Source organism: Helianthus annuus, chromosome 1, assembly GCF_002127325.2.
Source record: "Helianthus annuus cultivar XRQ/B chromosome 1, HanXRQr2.0-SUNRISE, whole genome shotgun sequence".
Classification (NCBI taxonomy): Eukaryota; Viridiplantae; Streptophyta; class Magnoliopsida; order Asterales; family Asteraceae; genus Helianthus; species Helianthus annuus.
The window spans coordinates 147,602,293-147,625,797 of NC_035433.2; the positions used below are offsets into that span (position 1 = coordinate 147,602,293).

The 23,505-nt window shown below is 34.1% G+C and overlaps 2 protein-coding genes across 3 annotated transcripts; one reads left to right on the top strand and one right to left on the bottom strand.

Annotated features, from left to right (window-relative positions):
* Positions 1–8,816: 8,816 nt before the first annotated feature.
* On the bottom strand, positions 8,817–23,088 carry LOC110883969. 2 transcript variants are annotated; one of them, XM_035976228.1, is made up of 11 exons: positions 21,900–23,088; positions 21,732–21,779; positions 13,165–14,112; positions 11,866–12,732; positions 11,414–11,509; positions 11,009–11,104; positions 10,639–10,745; positions 10,383–10,476; positions 9,959–10,030; positions 9,801–9,880; positions 8,817–9,506 (listed from the first exon to the last, which is right to left on the bottom strand). In XM_035976228.1, exons 1-11 carry the CDS (start codon positions 22,896–22,898, stop codon positions 9,035–9,037), a joined length of 3,879 nt encoding a protein of 1,292 aa, XP_035832121.1. In that variant the 5' UTR covers positions 22,899–23,088; the 3' UTR covers positions 8,817–9,034. The 2 variants fall into 2 exon arrangements, with proteins under 2 accessions (XP_035832121.1, XP_021987328.1); XM_022131636.2 differs by having other exon boundaries at positions 10,116–10,476.
* On the top strand, positions 19,802–21,561 carry LOC110883984 (phytanoyl-CoA dioxygenase 2-like). The gene is made up of 3 exons (XM_022131654.2): positions 19,802–20,167; positions 20,938–21,043; positions 21,146–21,561. The coding sequence occupies exons 1-3, from the start codon at positions 20,152–20,154 to the stop codon at positions 21,309–21,311; spliced, it is 288 nt and encodes a 95-aa protein (XP_021987346.1). The 5' UTR covers positions 19,802–20,151; the 3' UTR covers positions 21,312–21,561.
* Positions 23,089–23,505: the final 417 nt, after the last annotated feature.

Here is a 23,505-nt window from a genome sequence, read left to right on the forward strand (position 1 = left end):
TTTTTTTGTTTAAACTAATGATGACAAACGGTGAAAAGTTATTTAAGAAAAATTATTTTACTTAGTAAACTGAATAGTATAATAAAAATATTTTAAATTGAATGCTTAGGTAGATCTTTGAACAAATTGGCTTTGGCCGCATTTGGCTCACACCATTGCCCTCCTTAGTGAACCCTCTTCTATGCCCAGCTGTCGTGACCTTGATCGGATGTTAATACTTCTCATCAGGGGCGGCCCTAGGGTGGGTGGGGAGGACCACCGGCCAGGATCCATGATTACGAGGGGCATGTTTTTTCTAAATTCGATATACATATATTATAATTTTCTTTAAATAGTATACTCATAAAATCATCAGTTTGTTAGAAATTAGCCCATTATGTTTAGTTAGAAACACCAGTTTGTTAGAAATTTCAATTATTTAGGTGTTAACTCAATTTGCTAGAAATTTCGTTAAGGTCTATGGACACATTTTCATCGAGCTCAAACAAAGTAAATGAATTCTAAAGGCCTGCCCTCCTTCTCATTCACGCTCAAGGTGGTATGGTGAATTGTGGTTTCAGACCTGTTGAGGATTCGTATCAGGTTTAAATAAAATGAAATCAACGTTAAATCTATTACGACAGGGAAAATTATGCACAAATCACATTATAAGTATTTTATATTTATAATAATTTTTTTTGAAGATATATATTTATAATAATTAATCCATAAAAGTCTTGGTTTTATGTGCGAAGATTCGGTTGCCTTACTAGCTTCCGGATGTAAATTTTTTTATATCTATTATAATCAATTCTCGCATACCAATAGCTCAAAAGTATTGGTTTTATATTACAATTTGTATTTATAATATACTTAATTAATCCATACAAGTCTTGGTTTTATTGTATTTATAATATAATTAATCCATAAATGTCTTGGTTTTCGAAGATTAGGTTGCCTTACTAGCTTCCCGATGTAAATTAATTTTTTTTAACGGTGACTTTCTTTTTGAGTGACTCAATGTCACACCGCCTATATGGCGGTCCTAGTCAAGATCTGCCCAGACTACGTTTTCTTAACCAGACCCGCGTTGGGTTGGTCAGACTTGGTTACGAAGTTCCCCCGGAAACCATACTGCCTCTACACGAGATGCCTCGCTGAAAGAACAGCCGGATGAAAATCAGGGTGCGGCTCAGGATCGAACCCCCACAAGTCGTTACCACCCCACTTCTTCATCGGCCCAACTGACCCATTCTCTCCAACCCCTCTCGACTCAAAACACTCTTGTTTCCACGACACGGGTACCAATGATTTACATATTTTGTCACTAACATGGGTTTTCGCCCAACTTAAATGTGATAACTCATTATTGTTTATCTTCTCATATATGTGGATAATATCATTCTCACCACCTCTTTGGATGCTTTACGGGTTACATGTTTCTCTTGCAAGTGAGTTTGCCATGAAAGATTTAGGACCCCAAGTTATTTCTTAGGCATTTCGGTGACACAAATTGGGGACACCCTCTATAATCCCAACAGTCTTATGTTGTAGATATTATTGAGCGCATCAGAATGTAAACTTGCAAATCAACCCGAAAATGGGTGCCTCATCCAACCCGAAATTCGAAAATCCAACTCTATACAATAGTTTGGCGGATGCATTAAAATATGTGTCCGACCTGACATCACTTATGATGTGCAACAAATTTGCGTGAAAAACGACTCATTTTGCATCGATGATCATTGTTAGGGCATGGATTTTATGCTAAGGATCATCTATCCTGAGACTGGGCATGGATCACGGATCCTTAACAGATAATGCAGGGAGTCTGAGGATCCAGGATTCTTACTATTATTTATGTTTTTAACAATTGTCACGTTTTTAATGCTTATACACAGGTAATGGACGACATGGACTTAGTCTTTACTGGAATCTCGTCGAATATGCTTCATATTGGCACGTGCTTGATGAAAAATAACCGTTTTGGAGAACATGGGTGACTTGCATATTTTTCGGAAAGTTAGTTACTTGATATTTTTCTGTCTTTAAAGGGGAAAATAAGCTCATTTTAGGCAGAGGTCGAATACAACACTAAAAACACATAACTCTCTGATATTCGTTGGCGAAATACACACACTCACACTAGCAATCCATTGTATTGAGCTTGTTTTCTTCCGAAATTGTACAAGGATCATTATTTTTGCTTTTGCAATACATTTGGTGATCGGTAGTTTCCATCACCCGAGGTGTTTTATGCCGCAGATCATTCATTGATCAAGGGCTTTTTCCTCGGTGTTCATCGTTGATTTTATTTTCTATTCGTTCATACATTTGTTTATTTAACCAAGCATCTAACCTCACAAAAATCAAATTTGGTTACATTATCCTTGTGTGATTTTTGACCAAAACAATCACTGGAATGCACTCAAACATATCATTCAATATATTCAGGGTACTTGTTTTAAACTTCATCTCGAACCCTCACAGGATGATTCATTACGCGCCTTCATTGATGCTAACTGGGTTGGATGCCCTGATACTCGCAGATCTAGAACTAGATATTGTGTTTACTTTGGAAGAAATCTTCTTGATGGTCTTCTAAACGACAATCAACTATTTGACGCTCTAGTGTGCTAAGGCCAAATACGGGGGTGTGGCAAATGTTGTGGCTGAGTTATGTTTATTGCGTAACCTGCTATTCGAACTTAAAAGACCTCTAGTGTTGGTTCAGGCCCCTATCACACTCTACACAAACTCACAATTACGTATGTAATTTAAATGCACAAAATATTTGAATGTGAATATGATACGTGAAGATGGAGGAAGTTTGCAGAAAAGAAAAACTTGATATTATTTAATAAACAATGGCTTTATATAGAGACTTACAAGCACACATGAGATTAACAAAACACTATTTTCTATCCTAAACAACTTGTACGTGACCCACTCTTCAACCCAATTCACCTCCATAATAATCGGTCAAACATAACTACTAAGTGTAACTAATTAACCTATAATAATACATGTACAATTAAGATGGATATCTTCTGCTGCAATTTAGGGCTACATTTGACCCGTATCCAAAATCATCAACCCATGAACCCATGACTCGTTGAGCCGTTGAACCGTAAATGAACCGATTTAATCGAACAATCACCCCCTTAATCGGTTTATTTACGCCACTCGTTCACGATACTCGAATCACCGTCTTCTCTCGAACCATCTTGACTTCTACCAGACTCCCAACCTTCACCTCGGTCACGCCCAAAGTCTTCTTCTACTCGACCTATCCCGGACACCCCGGTCTTCACCTCGACCACGTCCAAATTCGTCTATGATCATCCTGAATTAAAACCACTACACTTGTAACATGTAACATGGCATCCTGTTGGAATCGTTCATTCACATCTTGACTCATCACAGATCAACGACCTTTCCACGGCCACATCCGAGTCACCCGATTTGAACTCCAACACCATAATGTTACACCGTATTTTTTCTTTACCTTTTTTCGATCTCCCTTGTTCAAAAGGCCACTCCATCGGCAAAGAAAACAAAGCCAACAACTTATACCGTTTTCTTTCAACTACTAAACGAAGCGAATCCAAAGCCACCTGCTTTGACGAATCCTTTCTGCTTGCTTTTCACGCAACACGCCAATCTCCTCTTATCACGAACAATCTGGTCAAGGTACCCGTTCTCACCATCTACTGTTATCACCGGTTGTATACCAACTGCGCAAACCCACAACTAACAACCGAACAGCCTAGTATCTTCTTCCTTTGGACATCACTAACAGCCACGAACACTGATATTCATCACGGTCACCCCCGTTATCTCAACCGGGTCTCACCCGCAACAACGGCTAACCCGAACACCATAAAGTCTTCGTCTTCCGCTGTTAAACAACCCCAAAACAACACCTTCGTTTACGACTGCCCTCCACCGACCGACACACCGCCGGCGGCGGAGGCTTCCTTCATTCTTCAAACCCGTGTCCTACGAGCCCTAGGCTCTGATACCAAATGTTGGTTCAGGCACCTTTCACACTCTACACAAACTCACACTTACGTATGTAATTTAAATGCACAAAATATTTAAATGTGAATATGATACGTGAAGATGGAGGAAGTTTGCAGAAAAGAAAAACTTGATATTATTTAATAAACAATGGCTTTATATAGAGCCTTACATGCACACGTGAGATTAACAAAACACTATTTTCTATCCTAAACAAGGGTATTTTGGTCATTTAACATGGACTTAACTGGAAAACATAACAAATGTTAGTGATAAGGACCACACGAGTGCAAAAATTACAACCACCGGGATCAAGTGTGTAATTAGTGAACCATTAGAACTAAGTCTGCAATTTTCGCAAACCACAGGGACCAACCAAACATTTAACTCTGCTATAAACATATAAGTTAGAGCATGGAATATGTTTTCTCCCTGCATCACCTTCATTACAAAATATAACGCAAAGAATCTAGAATGAGAATATATGCAAACTTGCATTGTCAATTGCTCGAAACTCAATGCCTTCGACATAGATTGCATCATCTTTGCATTAGTATGGTGAAATGCTCTCTAGTAGAATCTTAAACACGACATTTTCCTTTTGATTCAAGAATCGGTACAACACAATCATCATCCACTCATCATCTCTCAATTTTGAATTATATGCATGTACGGTTTTGCTCCCCATTCTATACTTTAGGTTAACATACATGGGGTTGCCAGACACGGGTTTAAAATCACAAAATCTGAAGACTAGATGGACCCCAGAAACCATATTTGGAGATAAAAGTTGAGTTCTTGTCTTTATTTTGATCATCAAATCTGCTACCTTGTGAAAACTGCAAGATATTAATGTCTAACTACTACTTTCTAACTTAATATTACTCCTTGAACCAACATAAGTAGAATACAACAGCCTTTAGCTAGTAACTTTACGACCTGGTTAGACTGTGGCTAGTGGCAGATCTAGAAAAACTTTATAGGGGCAACGTTTCAGGAAAAAAATGGTAAATCAAACTTTTCCAAAATTTAAACTACCGTCAGAGTGTTAAGGGGCAACAGGGGTGATGTAACACATCATCCACCATCCAAGGTATCTAATGCCCTCTATACCCCTTAGCCTCGTTAGTTTAGTTTAAAAGAAACTCGGGATGGAAATAAGGCTGGATTTTGCAAGATTTAAAAAGTCAGACCACTAAAAAAGTCAACTTTGCTAAAAAAGGTCATCTTGCTGATAAAAGTCACGCTTGTCCACTCATTGTTGATGATCAGATGACGTCTTACTTTAATTGGTTTTAGTGTAGTTCCCCTATATTCAGTGTTCCAAAAATGAGTTTTTAAACCATACTAGATTACACTACGAGAAAAAAGTACAATTTTCTACAGAAATTTCCTATACAAATTTTTTCGTCACAGATTACTACGCTTTTATGACGAATTTCCTACAAAAAAAATTTCAAGATTTTGTTACAAATTTTTGATGCATCCATGACGAAAAATAAGAAAACCCTAATTAATTGACAGTTGCGTAACAAATACATCGGAAATAACCTACAAAACAAAAAAAAAAAAAAAAAACAACGGAAAATGATATCGTTTCCTACACATTTGTGACGAAAAATAAGAAAACCCTAATTAATTGACAGTTGCGTCACAAATCTGTCGAAAATAATCTACAAAAGGTTAATTATTATTTTTTACCGAATAAATATTTATGTAAGCCAAAAGAATAAGGGAAAATAATATCGTTTCCTACACATTTATGACGAAATATTTATTTTTTAATTAACTTAAACCATCCGTCGGAATTCCGTCACAACTTGTGACAAGTTTCTGACAAAAAATAAGAAATTCCTAATTAATTGACAGTTGCGTCACAGTTCTGTCACAAATAATCTACAAAAGGTTAAATAATAATAATAAAACTAGTATATAATAGTTATAAAATAAACATATTCCTATACATTTATGACAAAATGCTTATTTTTAAATATAATTGTCACAAAGGCGTAGGAAACAATCCATGTATGAATACAATTTCCTACGCTTTTATGACAAAATACTTAAATCCATTGCAAGTTGTGACACATTTCTTACGACCTTTAAGGATTTGTCACAGATGTATAAGAAACAACCTATATAATTATTCTTATTTTAAATATTAAATGTACGTAACTATGTGGACGTATCGATATGAGTATAATGTGAGTATGTATATATGTATTTGTGTATGTGGGTATGTATGTATGTATGTGTACGTATATGCATGTTTGTATCTATATGTGTATGTGGATGTGATTATATTTGTTATTAAGTGTGCATTTGTATACATGTATGTATGTATGTATGTATGTATGTATGTATGTATGTATGTATGTATGTATGTATGTATGTATGTATGTATGTATGTATGTACGTACGTACGTACGTACGTACGTACGTACGTACGTACGTACGTATGTATGTATGTATGTAATGGATCAACAACTGCTGGTAACAACTTGTTTGGTAGGTTGGGTTATAATTACAAACATAATATTATTAAGATATTTGTAAAATGCTATGACTCCATTTTATTTATCATTGTCAATAGGTATGCTCAAAGCTCAAATGGGAGCCGTTTTCAACTTCCTCGGTATGTGCACTTTGTTCTTGATTCTTGACAATAAGCTCAAACGGGACTGTCGGTTAGCAGATTCATTCATGATTAAACTCACTCTTATATAAATTGGTCCTGTTTGAGCATTATTGAATCAAGATATCTGCAATTTTATTAGCTTTTTAATAACACATTCCAACATAGGTAGAAAAGCTCAGGTGAACGAAAGCGCTCTTTTGAGGTAGATATCTAACGGTTTGATTCGCGGTTTTACCAAATCATGAATACCCTAGTTAGTATGTATGTGTGTGTGTGTGGGTGGGTGAGTGCGTGAAGGCGTGGGTGCGGGCTTATGCGTGCATACTCATAAACACCTTTTCTTTTGCCTCAAACGTTTCTTTATATAATGTATTTACTAATTATAACTATATATATTTTAACAACTTTTTAGGCTCAAGTTATGCGAACCCGAATGGTAGATCTTGAAGCTCGGGTTGAAGAAGAAAGGAATCTACTTGCATCTCGTCTTGAAGAAGAAAGGAATCTACTTGCAACGAAAGCAAGGGAAGAACTTCAAAAACGACTTCAATAATTTATGAAGAATGGGCGTCCTCCCTCTAGTTAGTTGTAGTTTTTGATATCTTTTTAGAATTTCGTTGAATTGTATTTAGCTTACGGTTTAAACATATTGGAACTTGCGTTGTGACACATGATTTTTGAATTTATGTCATTGTAACTTCGGTGAATTTTGTTAAACAGGTTTTTGGTATTACAGTTCTGGAATTTTTCGCCATCGATAATGTGTCACAACATAAAAAGCTTTTGTCGAAAAATGGTAAAAAATAATAGACCTTTGTTCTTTATTTTGTCAGAAATTTGTCACAATTGCTGACTCAGCTTTCGTAGGAAATTTTAACAACACTTCTTATTTATTTGTTGGAAATGGGTCATAAAAAATACTCAGTTTTCTCAGAAATTTGTAACAACACTTCTAATTTATTTGTAGAAAATTGGTCACAAAAAATACTCAGTTTCATCGGAAATTTGTAACAACACTTCTAATTTATTTGTAGGAAGTGGGTCACAAAAAATACTCAGTTTCCTCAGAAATTTGTAACAACACTTTTAATTTATTTGTAGGAAGTGGGTTACAAAAAATACTCAGTTTCCTAGGAAATTTGTAACAACAGTTCTAATTTATTTGTAGGAAGTGGGCCACAAATAATGTTGTATTAAAATTTGTTAACTACTTTGTTTTTTTTTTTTTGGGTCGAAAATGTGTAGCAAAAAAAAAAAAATCCTAAAAGATAATAATTAAATATATTGTTGGAGATTCGTAGCAATTTGCGACATAGTAATTTCGTAGAAAATGTGTAGGAAGTTGCGTAGGAAATGTGTTGAAAACGGGTTTCCTACGAGTTGTTTTCCTACATCAGGTGTTTGTCATAAATGCGTAGAAAAGCCAGTTTTATGACGCATTTCCTAGGAAAACTGGTGTAAGAAGTTTCAGATTTTCTAGTAGTGTTAGGCTTAAAATAGTATAATCAGTTGAAATAGGTTATATTAGGTGGTTCAACTAGATTGACTAGTTAACCTTATAAGACTTGATTGCAAAAAATGTAACATCAACTCAAAAAATAATTCAAAATTACATCATTCCATAAAAATCCAAAATTCAAAAATAAATTTTGAAGATTTTGTAAACCGGTGTAACCGGATTTAACCGGCGGTTTAGACCTTATGACGTTTCCTCGTTTTACCCGCCTTAAACGTTTCAGCTATCCGGTATTACCAGCCAGTTTATACCGATATTTAAAACATTGCCAATATTGCACGTATAAAAATATAGTATATACTATAGATAAGATAGATGTGATTTGAGTTGAGATTTCAACTAGGCCAACTTTTGGCTCAATTTAGGAACTTGTGTTGTTAGGAATCTTTAAATGGGCGTATGTGGCTTATTTGGCATAAATTTGATTGTCTTTGTTCTGATAGTTTTTTATGTTAAGATCAATGGAGATCAAATAAAAATAAAACAAAACTAGAATTCGTAAAGTTAAATAAAATTAAGTTATCAACTAAACTTTAGACACATTGTACGAGAGAGAACCTTGATTTTGATACAACACACCACTTATGTGGAGTCCGGTTTCTACATGGTTAGCGGCTCTAATAAGTAATAACACAATGTTGGAATAATTGAGAGTGAATGAACTGAATTATAATGTGGCAGAACGCTGCTTTTATTTTACTGAACGTACTTAAACGTCAAAAAGGATTAAATATATAACTTACAACAGAAACAAAACAAATGAAACCAACTATGATCAATTCAGCAACATCCGACCAAGAACTTATTTAGACTTATTCAAAGCACTTAAATGGCTACTAAAACACAGCTACTTCCAATCTTATCGGTCTCGAATGTACTTAGATTGGACGAAACTCAATGCCACGTACAATAAGTCCTGACATAGTTCCTTCATAAGTTGTCAATTTCAAATCAACAAAAAGATGATCATGTTTAATCTCGTTACTCGACTTAAATATCCAGATGATAACCTCCATCCATCCATCGTTCCTCTTTTTTGGAATCCAATCACCATCATGTAAACTCGTTGGGTGTGGGGATCTAAAATAAAGAATTTCTCTCTTTTTTGTGTGGGAAAAATCCCGTACTAGCACCGGAGCATGCAACCCGCGACACTTTTCTGAAAGCTTGAACACAAGGTAACACGCATTTTTCGTATCTGCTGACAATATTTGTCTCTGAATCTTGTACCTTATACGAAATAGTTGGTGTCGTTTAAACTCAATCGCCCCACTAAATTTGATTGAATCTTGATGTATTTGGTGTGATTTATACATACGCGCTCCGTACATATGTTCGCCTAGCTTTTCCCTGTAATCCAAGTGGGGGCATTAAAGTGGGTTGGACTATGAATTGGTTCAGACGGTTGGGCTTGATTGTGCTAAATCTGGCTTGCACGTGTGACATCATATAGTTCATCAAGTACTTCTTAAGATATAATAATTTCTTTCTAGCTAGTCTTATAAAACCACATTTGAGATATAAAACTTTTAAAATCCATCTATTGACATTTACTTGATATTATCTTGTCATTTGGTAATAAACAAGAATAATATCATTTAAAAGATGAATTTTATTATCATGAGAATAGTTCAAAAGGCAAACCTGCCAAGGTATCGGCCCATTGAATAAGAATTGGTGCGGACAACCTTTTTTGCAGAAAGCATCATCTCTTCTTTCTCTTCCTGCATACAATTAAGAGTTCTATATAATCATAACAAGAGTCAATATTTTCCTTGTTAACTGAGAAATGTTTCATGCACCTTATCCATATTGGAGTTTTCTATCAAGACATTTGGGACTTCCTTTAACCTCTTGCTATCTTCATGACTCACCTGCATAATTGTTTAAACACTTTTATAAATTTGTATTTATTGTAGATATGAAAACCTTGCATTAACTGATTATTTCCAAACTTGCATTTTCAACGGCTTGAAATTCAATGCCTTCAATGTATATGGAACTATTTCCACAATAACCGCGTGACATGCTTTCCAATTGAACCTCAAAATGAGTATCTTCCTTATGATTCAAAGATCGAAACAATTCAATCATCATCCACCCATCTTCTCTCCATGTTGCAAAATATGTATGTAAGGTTTCATTCCCCATTTTGTACTTCAGATTTACATACATCCGTTTAGCTTGAGATTTTCTTGGACCCCAAAATCTAAAGATGAGATGAACCTTTTGATTACCACTTGGAGGTAGAAACTGAGTTTTTATCTTGATTTGAATCTTCAAATTTGAAACATCAATAATCTCTGCTACTCTTGGAAACCTGCATGTTTATAGATGAATCAGTTCATGCTCTGTGCTAGGTAGCTAAACTGATAATCAGCATGCCACTGATATCTAATATACTTATAATGCTAAAGTTTACATGCAGTTTTTTTTCTTTTATGATACAGAGATACAAATACACGTAGAAAACGATACAAACCTTGAATCCTGACTAGATCGCCACTTAAGTGAGCTGCAGTTTTTGTATGAAAAGTTTCTTGCGGAAATCAATTCGTTTCTTTCTCCATTACTGCCAAGTGAAAGCCACTAGATACAAAACAAAATGAATCAAACACAAGTTCAGTGTGAAGTGTGAAAGCATTATGATTTTGGGAACCATTGAAGACACTTGATAGTTAAATATCCATTTGCTTTAAAAGATTTAGAAAGTGATATAAATTAACCAGCAAACGCTTATTTTATCTTATTAAGCTTCGATTAATTATCAAGCTGTCATGTACAAAGCTAAGTCAATAAGGAAGTATTCACATTAAAAGGTTAAGTGAAATGATATATGAGGAAATTATTACCACTTTGTTGTCTTTAAGGAGAATTCCTTTGGAGAATATGTCGTCGAGATCCTTCTTCATTTCGGCAGACTCGTACATCTTTGTCATGCTTGAAATCTGGATGATAATTTTTGTGAACCCATATAAAACGATTTAGTTTTATATTACAGTTATTTAGAATTTAAAAAAAGAGCTGTACATTTTATTTGTTTTAGCTGTGAAAGCATTATGATTTTGGGAACCTTTGAAAACACTTGATAGTTAAATATCCATTTTGCTTTAAAAGATTTAGAAAGTGATATAAACTAACCAACGGGCACCTATTTTATTTTATTAAGCTTCGATTATTTAGCTGTCATGGAGCACATAAAATTGAGATCGATTTTGTATAAAGTTAAGTGAAATGAGATATGAGAAGTTAATTACCATTTTGTCGTCTTTAAGGAGAATTCCTTTGGAGAATACGTCGTCCAGATCCTTTTTCATTTCAGGAGACTCGTACATCTTTGCCATGCTTGAAATCTGGATGATACTATTTTGTGAGCCCATATTAAACGGTTTAATTTTATATTACAATAATTTAAAATAAAAAATATGTATATTTTTTTCCTATTAAATGTGAGCCCTTTTTGAAAAATAAAAAAATATATATATATTTAACAAGAATATTGGCTTTCATGTACGAAACAGTCACAGCTTATCTTGAAATTTTAACTGATTCAACCTGCGTTCATCTTCCAAGACATATAGTTTAACAACCAGTTGTTTAATAGGTTTGGATTCATTTTTTATTTAATATTTAATAAACATTAGGAGTTAGTATAAATGTATTGAAAGGAAACAAAAAAGTTAATTTAGAGAAAAGTGTTAAAACTCACTTGAAGATTCAGTGCCTTCTCAAGTTTTGTTATCACCTCCGTTACTCGTGGTCGATATTTCCTATAGGCTAAGCATAAACCGGCAATATCTTCAAATGTATCTAACGATTTACGATCAATTTGTTCCTCCATACCCTCTAGTAACACTAGGCCATCAAGAATTTCTTGTCCGTTGTGGACGACATGATGACTGCCACGGTCAGTGGGATCCGTCAATCTCCCCCACAACACCTCCTTTAAAACCACACCTAATGAGTATATATCCGACTCTCTTGTTAAATAACCCTGTTCTTGATCATTTTTCGAAACGTAGCTCAGGGAACGATAAGCATTATCATCAGTGACATGCTCAATTGGCTTCGTGTCAGACAGTGGGGTGGACAACTCAAAATTGGAAATTTTAGCCTTCCAATCACCATCTAATAGAATACTAGAACTTTTGATGTCCCTATGCATCATTGAAACACTTGTATGAAGAAACTCTAATCCTTTTGCGACATCTATGCATATCTTGAGTCGTCTAATCCATGTAAGACTAGCGTTGATCAAATGCTTATCCAAGCTTCCATTAGGCGCATTTTGATAGACGATTATGTGTTCACCCTTTTCATTACAGTAGCCGACAAGAGAAATGATATTTTCGTGCTTGTTCTCATAAAGAATTTTAAGCTCGGTAAAAAATTGATAACGACCTTCAGGAGAATTGCGATCCCACCGCTTTGCTACAATGGTGCTAGGTTTGTTACCATGTTTGATTTCTCCTTTATATTGCTTCCAGTGTCTTCCTTCTCCAATGATTTTGCTGAAGTTTTTTGTTGCTGACTTCATGTCATCAAGGGAAATATGAAGGCTATCCTTGTAGTTCTCCTGTAATGTATAAACAAAATGAATTTATATATTCAATTATACACCATTTTTAGCTGGTAATTAAAAGTATTAATATGCATATCGATAAGAACTATCAACCTAATAATTAAAATATTTAAATGTAATCATAAGTAGACATTCAATTCTTTTGTCAATGGTTTTTTTTTCTAATCTGTTATGCACGTACATGACATAACCCTAAAATCAAACATATAGATCCATTACACTGTCATAGATTTGTTGTATTTTACATATATTTGTTATATACATGTGTATATATATCACAAACTAACATCGACGTACATCAATGCATGTTTTTTCTTTGAAACGGCAACGGATGAGTATACTATTCGATCACTATTACAGATTATTAATATGATGAGAGATAAAAAAAAAGAAAAAAAAAGACATAGTTTGGAAAGAGCTACGTACTTGATAGTATAAAGCTTTCTTGAGTTTTTTGATGACGTATTCTATTGTTGGACGATCGTCTTGACTTTGTGCCAAACATTTATATGCAACTTTTGAAAATTTATCTATAGAAACTTGATTCACCCCTCCATTTAGTGTAAATACGTTTTCACGAGCTTCCTTTATTTTTGGATCTACCAATAGCTTTAAGTTTCCATCTTTGTAGCAATTTCGTGCTATTGCTGGAAGCCCCCCCATCCCAATGAAATCTTTATCATATGCCAACCTCCCGCATAGGATTTCAAATAACACAACTCCAAACGAGTAAATATCTGATTTCTTTTTCAACTTACCACCTCTTTTCATATATTCTGGATCTGCGTAAAACATAGTCCCTACACGTTTGTTGGTAGCAAAGGTTCTGTGTTTTTTATCTCCTTTGTGTAACTTTGAGAGGCCAAAGTCAGCAATCTTGGCCACCCACTTATCATCCAATAATATATTATCACTTTTAATATCACGATGTATTATCGTGTTTTCGCCGGGTAAACCGTTGTGAAGGTGATGTAATCCCTGCGCGATATTAAGGCATATATTTAAACGCCGACTCCAAGTAAAGCTCGTCGTACTACCATTTCCCAGATACTTATCAAGGCTTCCGTTTGAAGCGTACTCGCAGATAAGAATCATCTCATCAGCTTCATCACAAAAGCCAAGAAGTGAGACTATGTTGTCATGCTTAGCTTTTATAAGCATGTCCACTTCTGCCATGAATCTTATTTCTGTTTCCTTGTCTCTTCTTTTGTTGGTGCGTTTAATAGCAACAGGTCCAATGCCATCAAAGCACGGGAGTTCAGCTACGTACACTGTGCCGTATCCGCCTAAGCCTTTGAAATATTTTTCTGAGAAGTTATCGGTCGCCTTTATTATTTCGCTTAGTGGAACTTTTAGGTTATCCATACCTTCCACCTGCAACGTTATATGTTGGAAGAAATATAAGTGGCTAGATGATAGTAAGGATGAGAATTTAATCAAAAGGTCTGAGTAGACGAAGCTCAAACAAACTTTTAACTTGTTTGACCGTTTCAGTTGTATAAATCATTTCTTTTTGTATGTTAACTTAAATCATTTACCCCCAGTATAGGCCTAAATCAGGGGCTAAATGGTCTTTTTTCCCCTAGACGCCCAGTATAGGCCTATACGAGGCGTATACGAGGCAAATAAGACAAAATATGACATAATCAGAGATTCTCTTGGAAATTGAAAAAGGCTATACGCCTCGTATAGGTCTATACGAGGCGTCTTGAATGGTGTCCAAATAGGCAATAAGGTGTGTAAATATGTAGACCCTAAAAGCTAGTCGAAGTGTACATGGAAATTGAATGGAAAGTTGGAATCTAATCCTAATTCTTCTAGTAAAAGTGAAATTTATATATTTTAATTAGTTTTTTTATCAATTGTTTGAATCTTTTAGAAAAAGTTTGAATTTGTTTGATTAGTATGGTGAGCGAGGTTATGGGTCATTATTTTGGGGTGTAATTTTCCGAATTCAAGAAAATTGTTTCCGTTGAGTTCTTCTGTTATGTGTTCTTCGTTTTATTTTGTTATTTGGGTCCCACTTTCTTTTAATTAAATAGATAATTAATTACAATTTTAATAATTTATTATAGTCAGAGCATTTTAGTCGATTTACATCAACTTGACACAAAAAACTAACTCATATCCACGACAGAGACTATATCCAAGAAATGAGTATGCAAAAGTTTGGGATCAAGGCTAAGAACAAGAAAATGAAAAGAAAATCATCAAATCACGTGGTGGGATTCTCAATTTCCAGGTTTTGCTTTTCTAATTGTACATGAATTTTACTTTGTTTGGTATAGGGAGAGATCATTTTAAAAGAAACTTTAATTGGGAAGTAAAAATACAAAGGGAACAATTATAAAATATAAAATAGTTTCTCTCTTATTTATTATTATTTTTTATTATAGTCATAAATACTATCATTCTTCACACTAAATATTTTAGTTATACACATCAAAATTTACCATACACATTTCGAAATTTATCTTACAAGTATTCAAATTTATCAGACATTTTATCCTATACACGTCGTAATTTATACTACACTCTAAATCATTTTTTTAATAAAAAATATATATTTTGAAAATAATTTACACATTTAATTTAGTCAGCTATTAATGATAAAAACTACAAATTAATGATCTATATAAGCTTATCAATATACACTTACAATAACTTAAAATACAAATATTAAATGAAGAAAAATGAAACATTTTTATTTGTTGAAATTTCTTTTTTTTTTCTTACAAAAAAATTTATTCTCATTTGAGTTCTCAAATACCCTTTTAATTGATTCACTACTAAATAGAAGTATGAATGAATGCGAAGTAATATTTGTTTTTTTAAATAAAAAATGTTGAAAAAACTGGTTGATGAATCTTCTTCAAATTCCCTAAAGGGATTTGGGTGTATAGATACAATACAAAGATGTAGGATTCCTAACCCATTTCAAATTCCCTATCTTGAAATCTACAAACTATATCAAAATTATACTAGAGGCAAACGGAGTATGGGATATGATTGAACTGAGTAAAGACACAACCATTTGTTAAGAAAAACAGAACTACGATTGCATACTTGTTTCCAATACTAAAGAAGATCATGTATTGCAAATTGCAAAACTGCAAAAGAACTCTAGAATGCGCTCGAGACAAGACATGTCAGTGTAGAATTGGTTAAAAAAAAACCCATTAAAACAATCAAAACCGAGTTTGAGAAGTTGTAGATGAAAGATGAAGAATCTGTGTATTTGTTCACTGCAAAGTATGGACAGTAATTCTTCTAGGGCATATAGCATAGGAATAGGATCAACCTTGTTTAGTACAAAAATTGTTGCATCCATAAAACAATACAATGATCAAAATAAAATGACACTAGATGAAACTGCTTGGTAGACTTAATACCTTCGAATAAAAGATTATGTTGAAAAAAGGAGTCACGGTGACAATAATGATTAACATGAACCCCAGATAACATTTTCGAAATTGTGGACGGGTCGACTCCACCCGTCACAAGGTCGAGGCATGAGAAAATCTCAAGATAAGGAATGAAAACAACTCTCTTGTGTCAAGAAACAATAGGAATCAAAATTATCAAGACGAAATGGGTACAAAAGATCATGGTCGCTCGACCGGGGAGTTGAGAGTACTCGGCTTAGGCAAAGAGTACTTGGGGAGTACTCAGACATGTTAAATTATAAAGAAATTAGTTTTCATAAATAAAATATATGTCAAATAACATCGATTTACTAATATTTATAACAAAATACGTGAAAATGAAATTCATTATTTAATATGATAAGCATAAAAATTATGTTTTATTTTATTTTTTTTAAATCAAACTCGGTCCGAGTTAACCTACTAGATCTGATTCTGGTCGAGGTTGACCGCGTTTGATCGATTCCAGTAATTAGGCGGAGTTAAGAAAGTCGTCCGGCAGCCTACCGTATGCCAACTACTCGGAGAGTACTCGGCCTTAGAGACCTTGTTTTACAACCGTGCAAAAGATACATCTTAAATCTAGTGTTACCGGTGTGAGAAACTTCGAATAATGAATCTCTCCAAAATTGAAATGAAAGATGAACAACTCTCTCTCGATAACTACATGCATAATAAGGAAGAGTAAGTGGAAGCTTGATCTTATGATACGATTAAAGCAAAACCCGTGTGATACGGAAACAATCCATGAAGGTGCAATCAAACAATCTATAATTTATCAAGGAGAAGACCACTCGTGTGTGATACGAGAGCAGCATGTGAAGGGTATGAATAATCTTGTGACTGAATTAGAAAGAAGATCAATTGTCTAATACAACTGCAATTAAAAAATCTAAGTGATCTAGATTATCCAAAAATGTATGCAAGATGAAATGGAGTCTTGTGATATATATGATGTTTGTTTAATTAATGAATACGGGGTGGAGTTGTGTGAGACAACTGCACAAGAAAAAACAATAGGCAAGAAACACTTTGTGTGTGATATGAACCAAGTGCATTCAAAATGTAAAGCAAGTTCATGTGAAGCATATCAATAAGAAGAACCATGTGTTGCACTAAGTATGGAACAAGGTCATCAAGAAGATGACTCAAGCTTGGATCAATAATTAGGGGTGTGATAATGTCTTATTCGTTAACCAAGCTTGAAAAAAAAGTTAACGGTCAAATATGTAAATTGTTTAAAGTATATTTAGGGGCTGTTTGGTAGCCTCTTAATCCATTCAGAGGATGTCTCTTAATGAAATCATTTGTGGCCCTTATGTCTCAATGAATAAGAGGTAACCTTATGTCTGACTGGATAAGATGTAACATCTGAATGGTAAACCATCACATGTCACATTCTTGTACATTATCTTTGTTAAACTCTTAAATGATTTCATTAAGAGGTAGCCTCTTAATGTCATTCAGATGCTACCAAACAGCCCCTTAGAGTCAGTTATGTAAATATGTAAAGTTAAAGGGTTTGATGTACATATATCGTTGTTTGAAACCCTGTAACCTTAAGGGATACGACTATTTAGAATACTGCATCGGTTCATATTTTAGGGTGTACTAGAAGCTAGGGTGCTTGCACGATGCGACGAGGAACAGAGACATTTGTCTCCCTAGTGTGTGCACGATTAGGTTCGGTTTAGTTTTCAGACTAAAGCAGAAACGAAACCGAAGTCATCGGTTAATCAATTTTATTAACCAGTTCAGTTAATCTTTGATTTTCAGTTCGATTCGGTTAACCAAAACAGACTTGGCCTTAAATTTTTGTTTAGCAATATATGAAATGAAGGTATGTATACATGAAATGGAGGTGTACAACATGAACTAGAAATATAAAAGATAGAAATATATGCGTAAATATGAATGGTTCGGTTTGGTTAATTTTGGTTAACCGACGGTGTACTATCCTAAGGGTTACTAATTAGAAAATTGTGTCGGTTCATATTTTTGGGTGTACTAGAAGGGTGCTCGCGTGATACGACAGGAAACACAGACACTTCTCTACCAAGGGTGTGCACGGTTTAGTTCGATTCGGTTTTATTTGACTCAATCGAAACCAAAACTGAAAACCAAAGTCATTTGTTAATCATTTTATTAACCATTCGATTTTCGTTTAATCGGAAAAGGGCTCCATGGTTATATTTTCCGGTGTCGGTTTGTTTTAGTTAATAACCAAAACCAGACTTCCTAAAAAATTTTTGCTTATAAATTTATGAAATGGAGGTGTATAACATGAAATACATGAAAATGAAGGTATAAAACCTACTAATATGTGAAAATATAAATGGTTTGATTTGGTTAACCGAGGGTACCAAAAAAACCCCATTAACTGATTTTGGTTAACCGAGGGTACCAAAAAAAAACCTGATAACTGATTTTCGGTTAATTCGGTTTTAGGTTGATTTTGGTTCAACTTCGGTTGATTTCTGTTCGGCTTCAGTTTATGGTTCGGTTATTGCTCTTTTTTAAATTAACAAAACTATATCAATACCATACTCAAATTAAAGAGAATATAATGTTTGTTTTTATATTGTATTTTGTTTTAAATGTTTTAGTGTTTCAAAAACTTATGTTCGTTTAAAAATCCTGTAGATAGTTACTTTAAAATAAGAAAGCAAAATAATTTAATTATTACTTATATAAACAAAAGTTGAGTTTAGTTATGGTTTATGCTTATTTTAGTTGTACTATTTATATACTATTATTTTGCAATATGTTGGTGTAATATGGTGTTGTAAGTATGACTTTAGTTATGGTTTATGCTTATTTTAGTTGTACTATTTCTTTGGTTATTTGTACATTATTTATAAATTTATATACTATTAATTTGGTGGTTTATGCTATTTTTAGTTGTACCATTTCTTTGGTTATTTGTACATTATTATTCATAAATATATATTTATATACTATTAATTTGGAACATTTGTGTGTATGTTTGGTTGTAAATTGTGCTTAAGTGGTTGTACCTTAATCAAATAATGGTTTCATTAACTTACCAAATTCAATCTGTTTTGTATGCATGTATGGTTGTAAATTGTGCTTAAGTAGTTTTACCATAATCAAATAATGGTTTCATTATCTTACCATATTCAATCAGTTTGATCCATTCAAAGTTGTGTAAATATAATAATCTAACTAATTTAGCCAAAAATCTTGTATAAATATAATTTGCAACATATTGATGCAATGGTTGTTGTAATGTATGCATTATGGTTTCTATGGTGGTTATGATATATATATTATATATAGATTACAATGAATCTGTCAAACAGGAAAAAATAGACGCGAGTTCATCGTAACGCGCGAGTCCTAGATCAACTTAATTATTTTATTCTATGTTTTACGTTTCAGTTTAATTTCTTCGCATTAACACGCCGCAACTTCAGTGTCGGTGGTCACTGTCAATAGTGTGGCATTAGTGCTCGTCCCCGCCGCAACGCAAGGGCTACTTAATACTAGTTGTTTAGAAATAGGATAACACAAGCATTAAGTGTTGTAACTTGAGTAATAATTTATATATACTCTAATTTGCAACTGCTTTGTGCAGTTGCTAATTGTACCTCTTGCTTATAAGGTATTCTATGTTAATGTGGGATTGTATTTTCCGCTTTATGAGTTGTAAGTTTTTCCCCTGATGCGGTGTGGCCTCTTCCAAATATGTGTCTTCTTCATATCCCCAATACAAGTTCACTTTCTTTCCCTCCCATGGCTTCACCACCGACAATTAACCTCATCTGAGTAGTCTTCTCCAGCGTAACCATCGGAGATCCCTGCTATTCTTAGAACATCACAGCTAACAGAACTCGAAGACGATTGTTGCAGAATAGGTCAAAATTAGGGTTTGTCTTTTTTGGAAAAGACAGAGGTTATGAGCACCTCCGTACAATTTCCGGAATAAAAAAACGTGACCACCATCTTCAACCAAACAGAGCACACGATGGCGACGAACAACGGTAATTTTTTTCGTATTATAGATCACTGATGACATGATTATTGTGTATTATCTTTGTGGTAGGTAGATTCAGGGGTTACTAATTTGTTTGAAGTATTGTTGAGTTTTGCATTATGAATGAGTCATTTATGTGGATTTCTTTGTTTTGATGGCGATTTCGAGATTTATTGCTGCTGATTAAGCTTTTTTGGATGAAGAGAAAAGGTTGACTTTTTAGTCAAAATAAGTGCATTTGTATTAGAAGTTTGATATGAATCACAACAACAAAATGTTATGAAAAGTCTTGGATTATAGGCTCATAATCAAGAAGATTGATGTCTTCAGTTTTGTTTTAAGGGCTGATTAGGCAAATTTGAGTACAAGAAGGAGTTTGACTTCAATGAAAGAAGAATTTCTTAAGAAGTTGAGGTTGTTGAAAGAATTTTATTCTTTTCAAACTTCAATAAAAGAACCATTTCTATTCATTCATAATTTTATTTGAACCCAATGTTCTACATAATATTTATGATACAAGTACATAAACAGCAGTGACATTGAATCAAACTTTAGCAGAAACCAAGGGTTTGTTTTTAGTCTAAATACCTGAGTATGTATTATTTCATTTCACAGTGGTCATACACACCTTTAATGTTTAATGTGAAAGTATAAGCTATAGTGAATCCACAAGCATTGTTGTGATAATGGACAATCTAAATGTAAGCATCTTTGTGATAATGGATAATCTAAATGTAAATATAGCATTTTTAATGTATTCAGGATGTAATATAATAGCTTTACATTGTCATGATTCTGTTTTCAAAAAGGTCTCTTGCTCAGATAAAATGTCTGGCACATTACACTCAATGGGATACAAGAGGCCAGTGATCGTTCAATCAATGTACATATTCAAGCTATTATATTGAACAACACGCTTTCTATTGGTTTGCAGATCTAATAATATAAAACTTAAACAAACTTGGTGTTCTATTTATTATTTCAGCAACCAGGGATTGGCGATGAAGTTGTCCCTCATCAAGATATTTCATTTAGATACACTAGCCCTAGCAGATGCCACCGTTGTCAATGGTTGCCTATGGGCAATTCCTGGGTCTCACAAAGGTTGTTTCTTTTTCATATTTTTTGAAGACATTTGGATTTATTTGTAATATTTTTCTTTTTTAGATTTTATAAACCAGACGGTCTTGTAAGACGATTTATCGGTGTTCATAAATCGTCAAACGAACAACCACCCAACCGAAGCAAGTCGGCTGGTTTAAGATTCGCAGGCTTCAGTTTTGGCGTGTTAATTTGTAAGCCCCGGACGCATCGCGGCAGGGGGGCTTGCTTCTAGTACTTTTCTAATTTAAAATTTTACATTCATAAAGTGTTGAACCTTAATAAAGTTCTAGTTTATTGGTGCTATTTATTAATTGGGTTCAGCGGATACAATATGTGGTATCAGAGCCTAGATTCAGGTAATCTTGGGTCACTATTACTCACCTATCATTTCAATTTTGGTTATGCTCGTAGCAATCTTGGGTCACTATTACTCACCTATCATTTCAATCTTGTTGAAGATTAATTACCTTGATAATACTGGATGTTGAATCTTCAACTGCAGCCGGAGAATTGACCTGTAATACAAATGATCGAAATATTAAGAATTAAATTAATAAAGTTGTAGCTAGGTTAATTAGTTATGGCATAAAAATATGAAAGGTATAAAATGGAAGTCCAAGGATTGATGGTCTTACGAGACTTTGATGTTTCTTTTGAAGTTCCAAGGCTCTCTCAAGTTGGTTGACAATCTGATCCATATCTGGACGTTCTGCTCGTTGCTCTTTCAAACAACAATATGCTGTTTCTGAGAATATGTTTAGTGATTCAACGTCCATTTGCCTTCGTAGATCAGAATCAATCATAGCATCCAAACTTTTATCTTCATAATGGAGCTTGGCGAGATTAGCAAAATACCATATATCTTTGTCTGAAATAGATGCCTTCCCTCCACACAAAGCTTTAAATAAAGAGGACACAGGTTTGTCCGGTATGGATGCTTTCCTTCCTAATAAAACTTCAAATAACACAACTCCAAAAGAGAATACGTCTGATTTATGAGTTAAACCTCCGGTGCCTTCGAATGCCGGGTCCTTATACTGTGATGTGCCATTATAATTACTAGTAATGTAAGGTTCGTACCTTTTAACTTTCACAGCACATCTGAAATCATGTAACTTGGGTTCCCAGTTGTGTCCTAGTAAAATTTTTGAACTTTTGATGTTACCATGAATTACACAATCATCACCTTTTAAACCAAAATGAAGGTAACGTAATGCTTGCGCAATGCCAACACAAATATGCAGTCTTTGCATCCAAGTGAGGGTTGAACCTCCAAGATGCTTGTCCAGACTTTCGTTGGCCTCATACTTGTGTATGGTCAATGCCTGATCCTTCGTGTCATCAACCTTAAAAAGAGAGATGATATTTTCGTGTTTGAGATCTTTATACATCGTACAGTCATTGACCACAACACTTACGTTTGGTTTCAGACATTTTCTTACAACAATGTCGATCAACTCTCCAGATTGCTCGACCTGCCCTTTGTAGACATGCGCATAACTACCTCGTGCGATAATATTTTTATCAGCGAAGTTGTTTGTGGCAGATTTGATCTCTTTCAGCGGAATTGTTATGCTAGCAATATAGTCGAAGAAATTCATTTGGGCTGTGTCTTTGGTAGATGAAGGTGCCATATTTAATTATGTTATCGGTTAATCAAATACAAAAATAGAATGGCACGAAAAAAGCAACAAGTTGGTGAGATCAAAGAAGGATGAAAACTGTATAAGGAGAGTAAAAAAGATGGTTCAATCAGGAAAGTAGAAACAAAATAGAAACGAATGTGTAGAAGGAATGGTTACACAAATTAGAAGCGGAAACTTCTGGGATGAATTGGGCATAGCGAATTGAGTTGTAATTTATAACCAATAAGAAGGAGAAAAGTAAAGGAAAAAAAATAAAATATTAAGATGATAGGCAATCAATGAAAAAGGTTGCAAGCTGGCACATTATTTGCAAATGAACAAAATAAAATATTTTTAACAACCATTATCAGTCCTCACACCTAACAAAGTTGACTTTGTTTCTATATGCGTTCTCACTGATCAAGACTTACCTATGCATGGGACTAAGGTCAATTTCAAATTAATTACTTAGACATGGAAAAGGAGTCGTCATGACGATTTTATTAGTATTATAAACATAATTTATTATATTATTATGTGTATTAAACTTATACTTATTAGATAAGTGTGTATAAATGAACGGAAACATTCGAACGGATATGTTGGTTGGGTGATA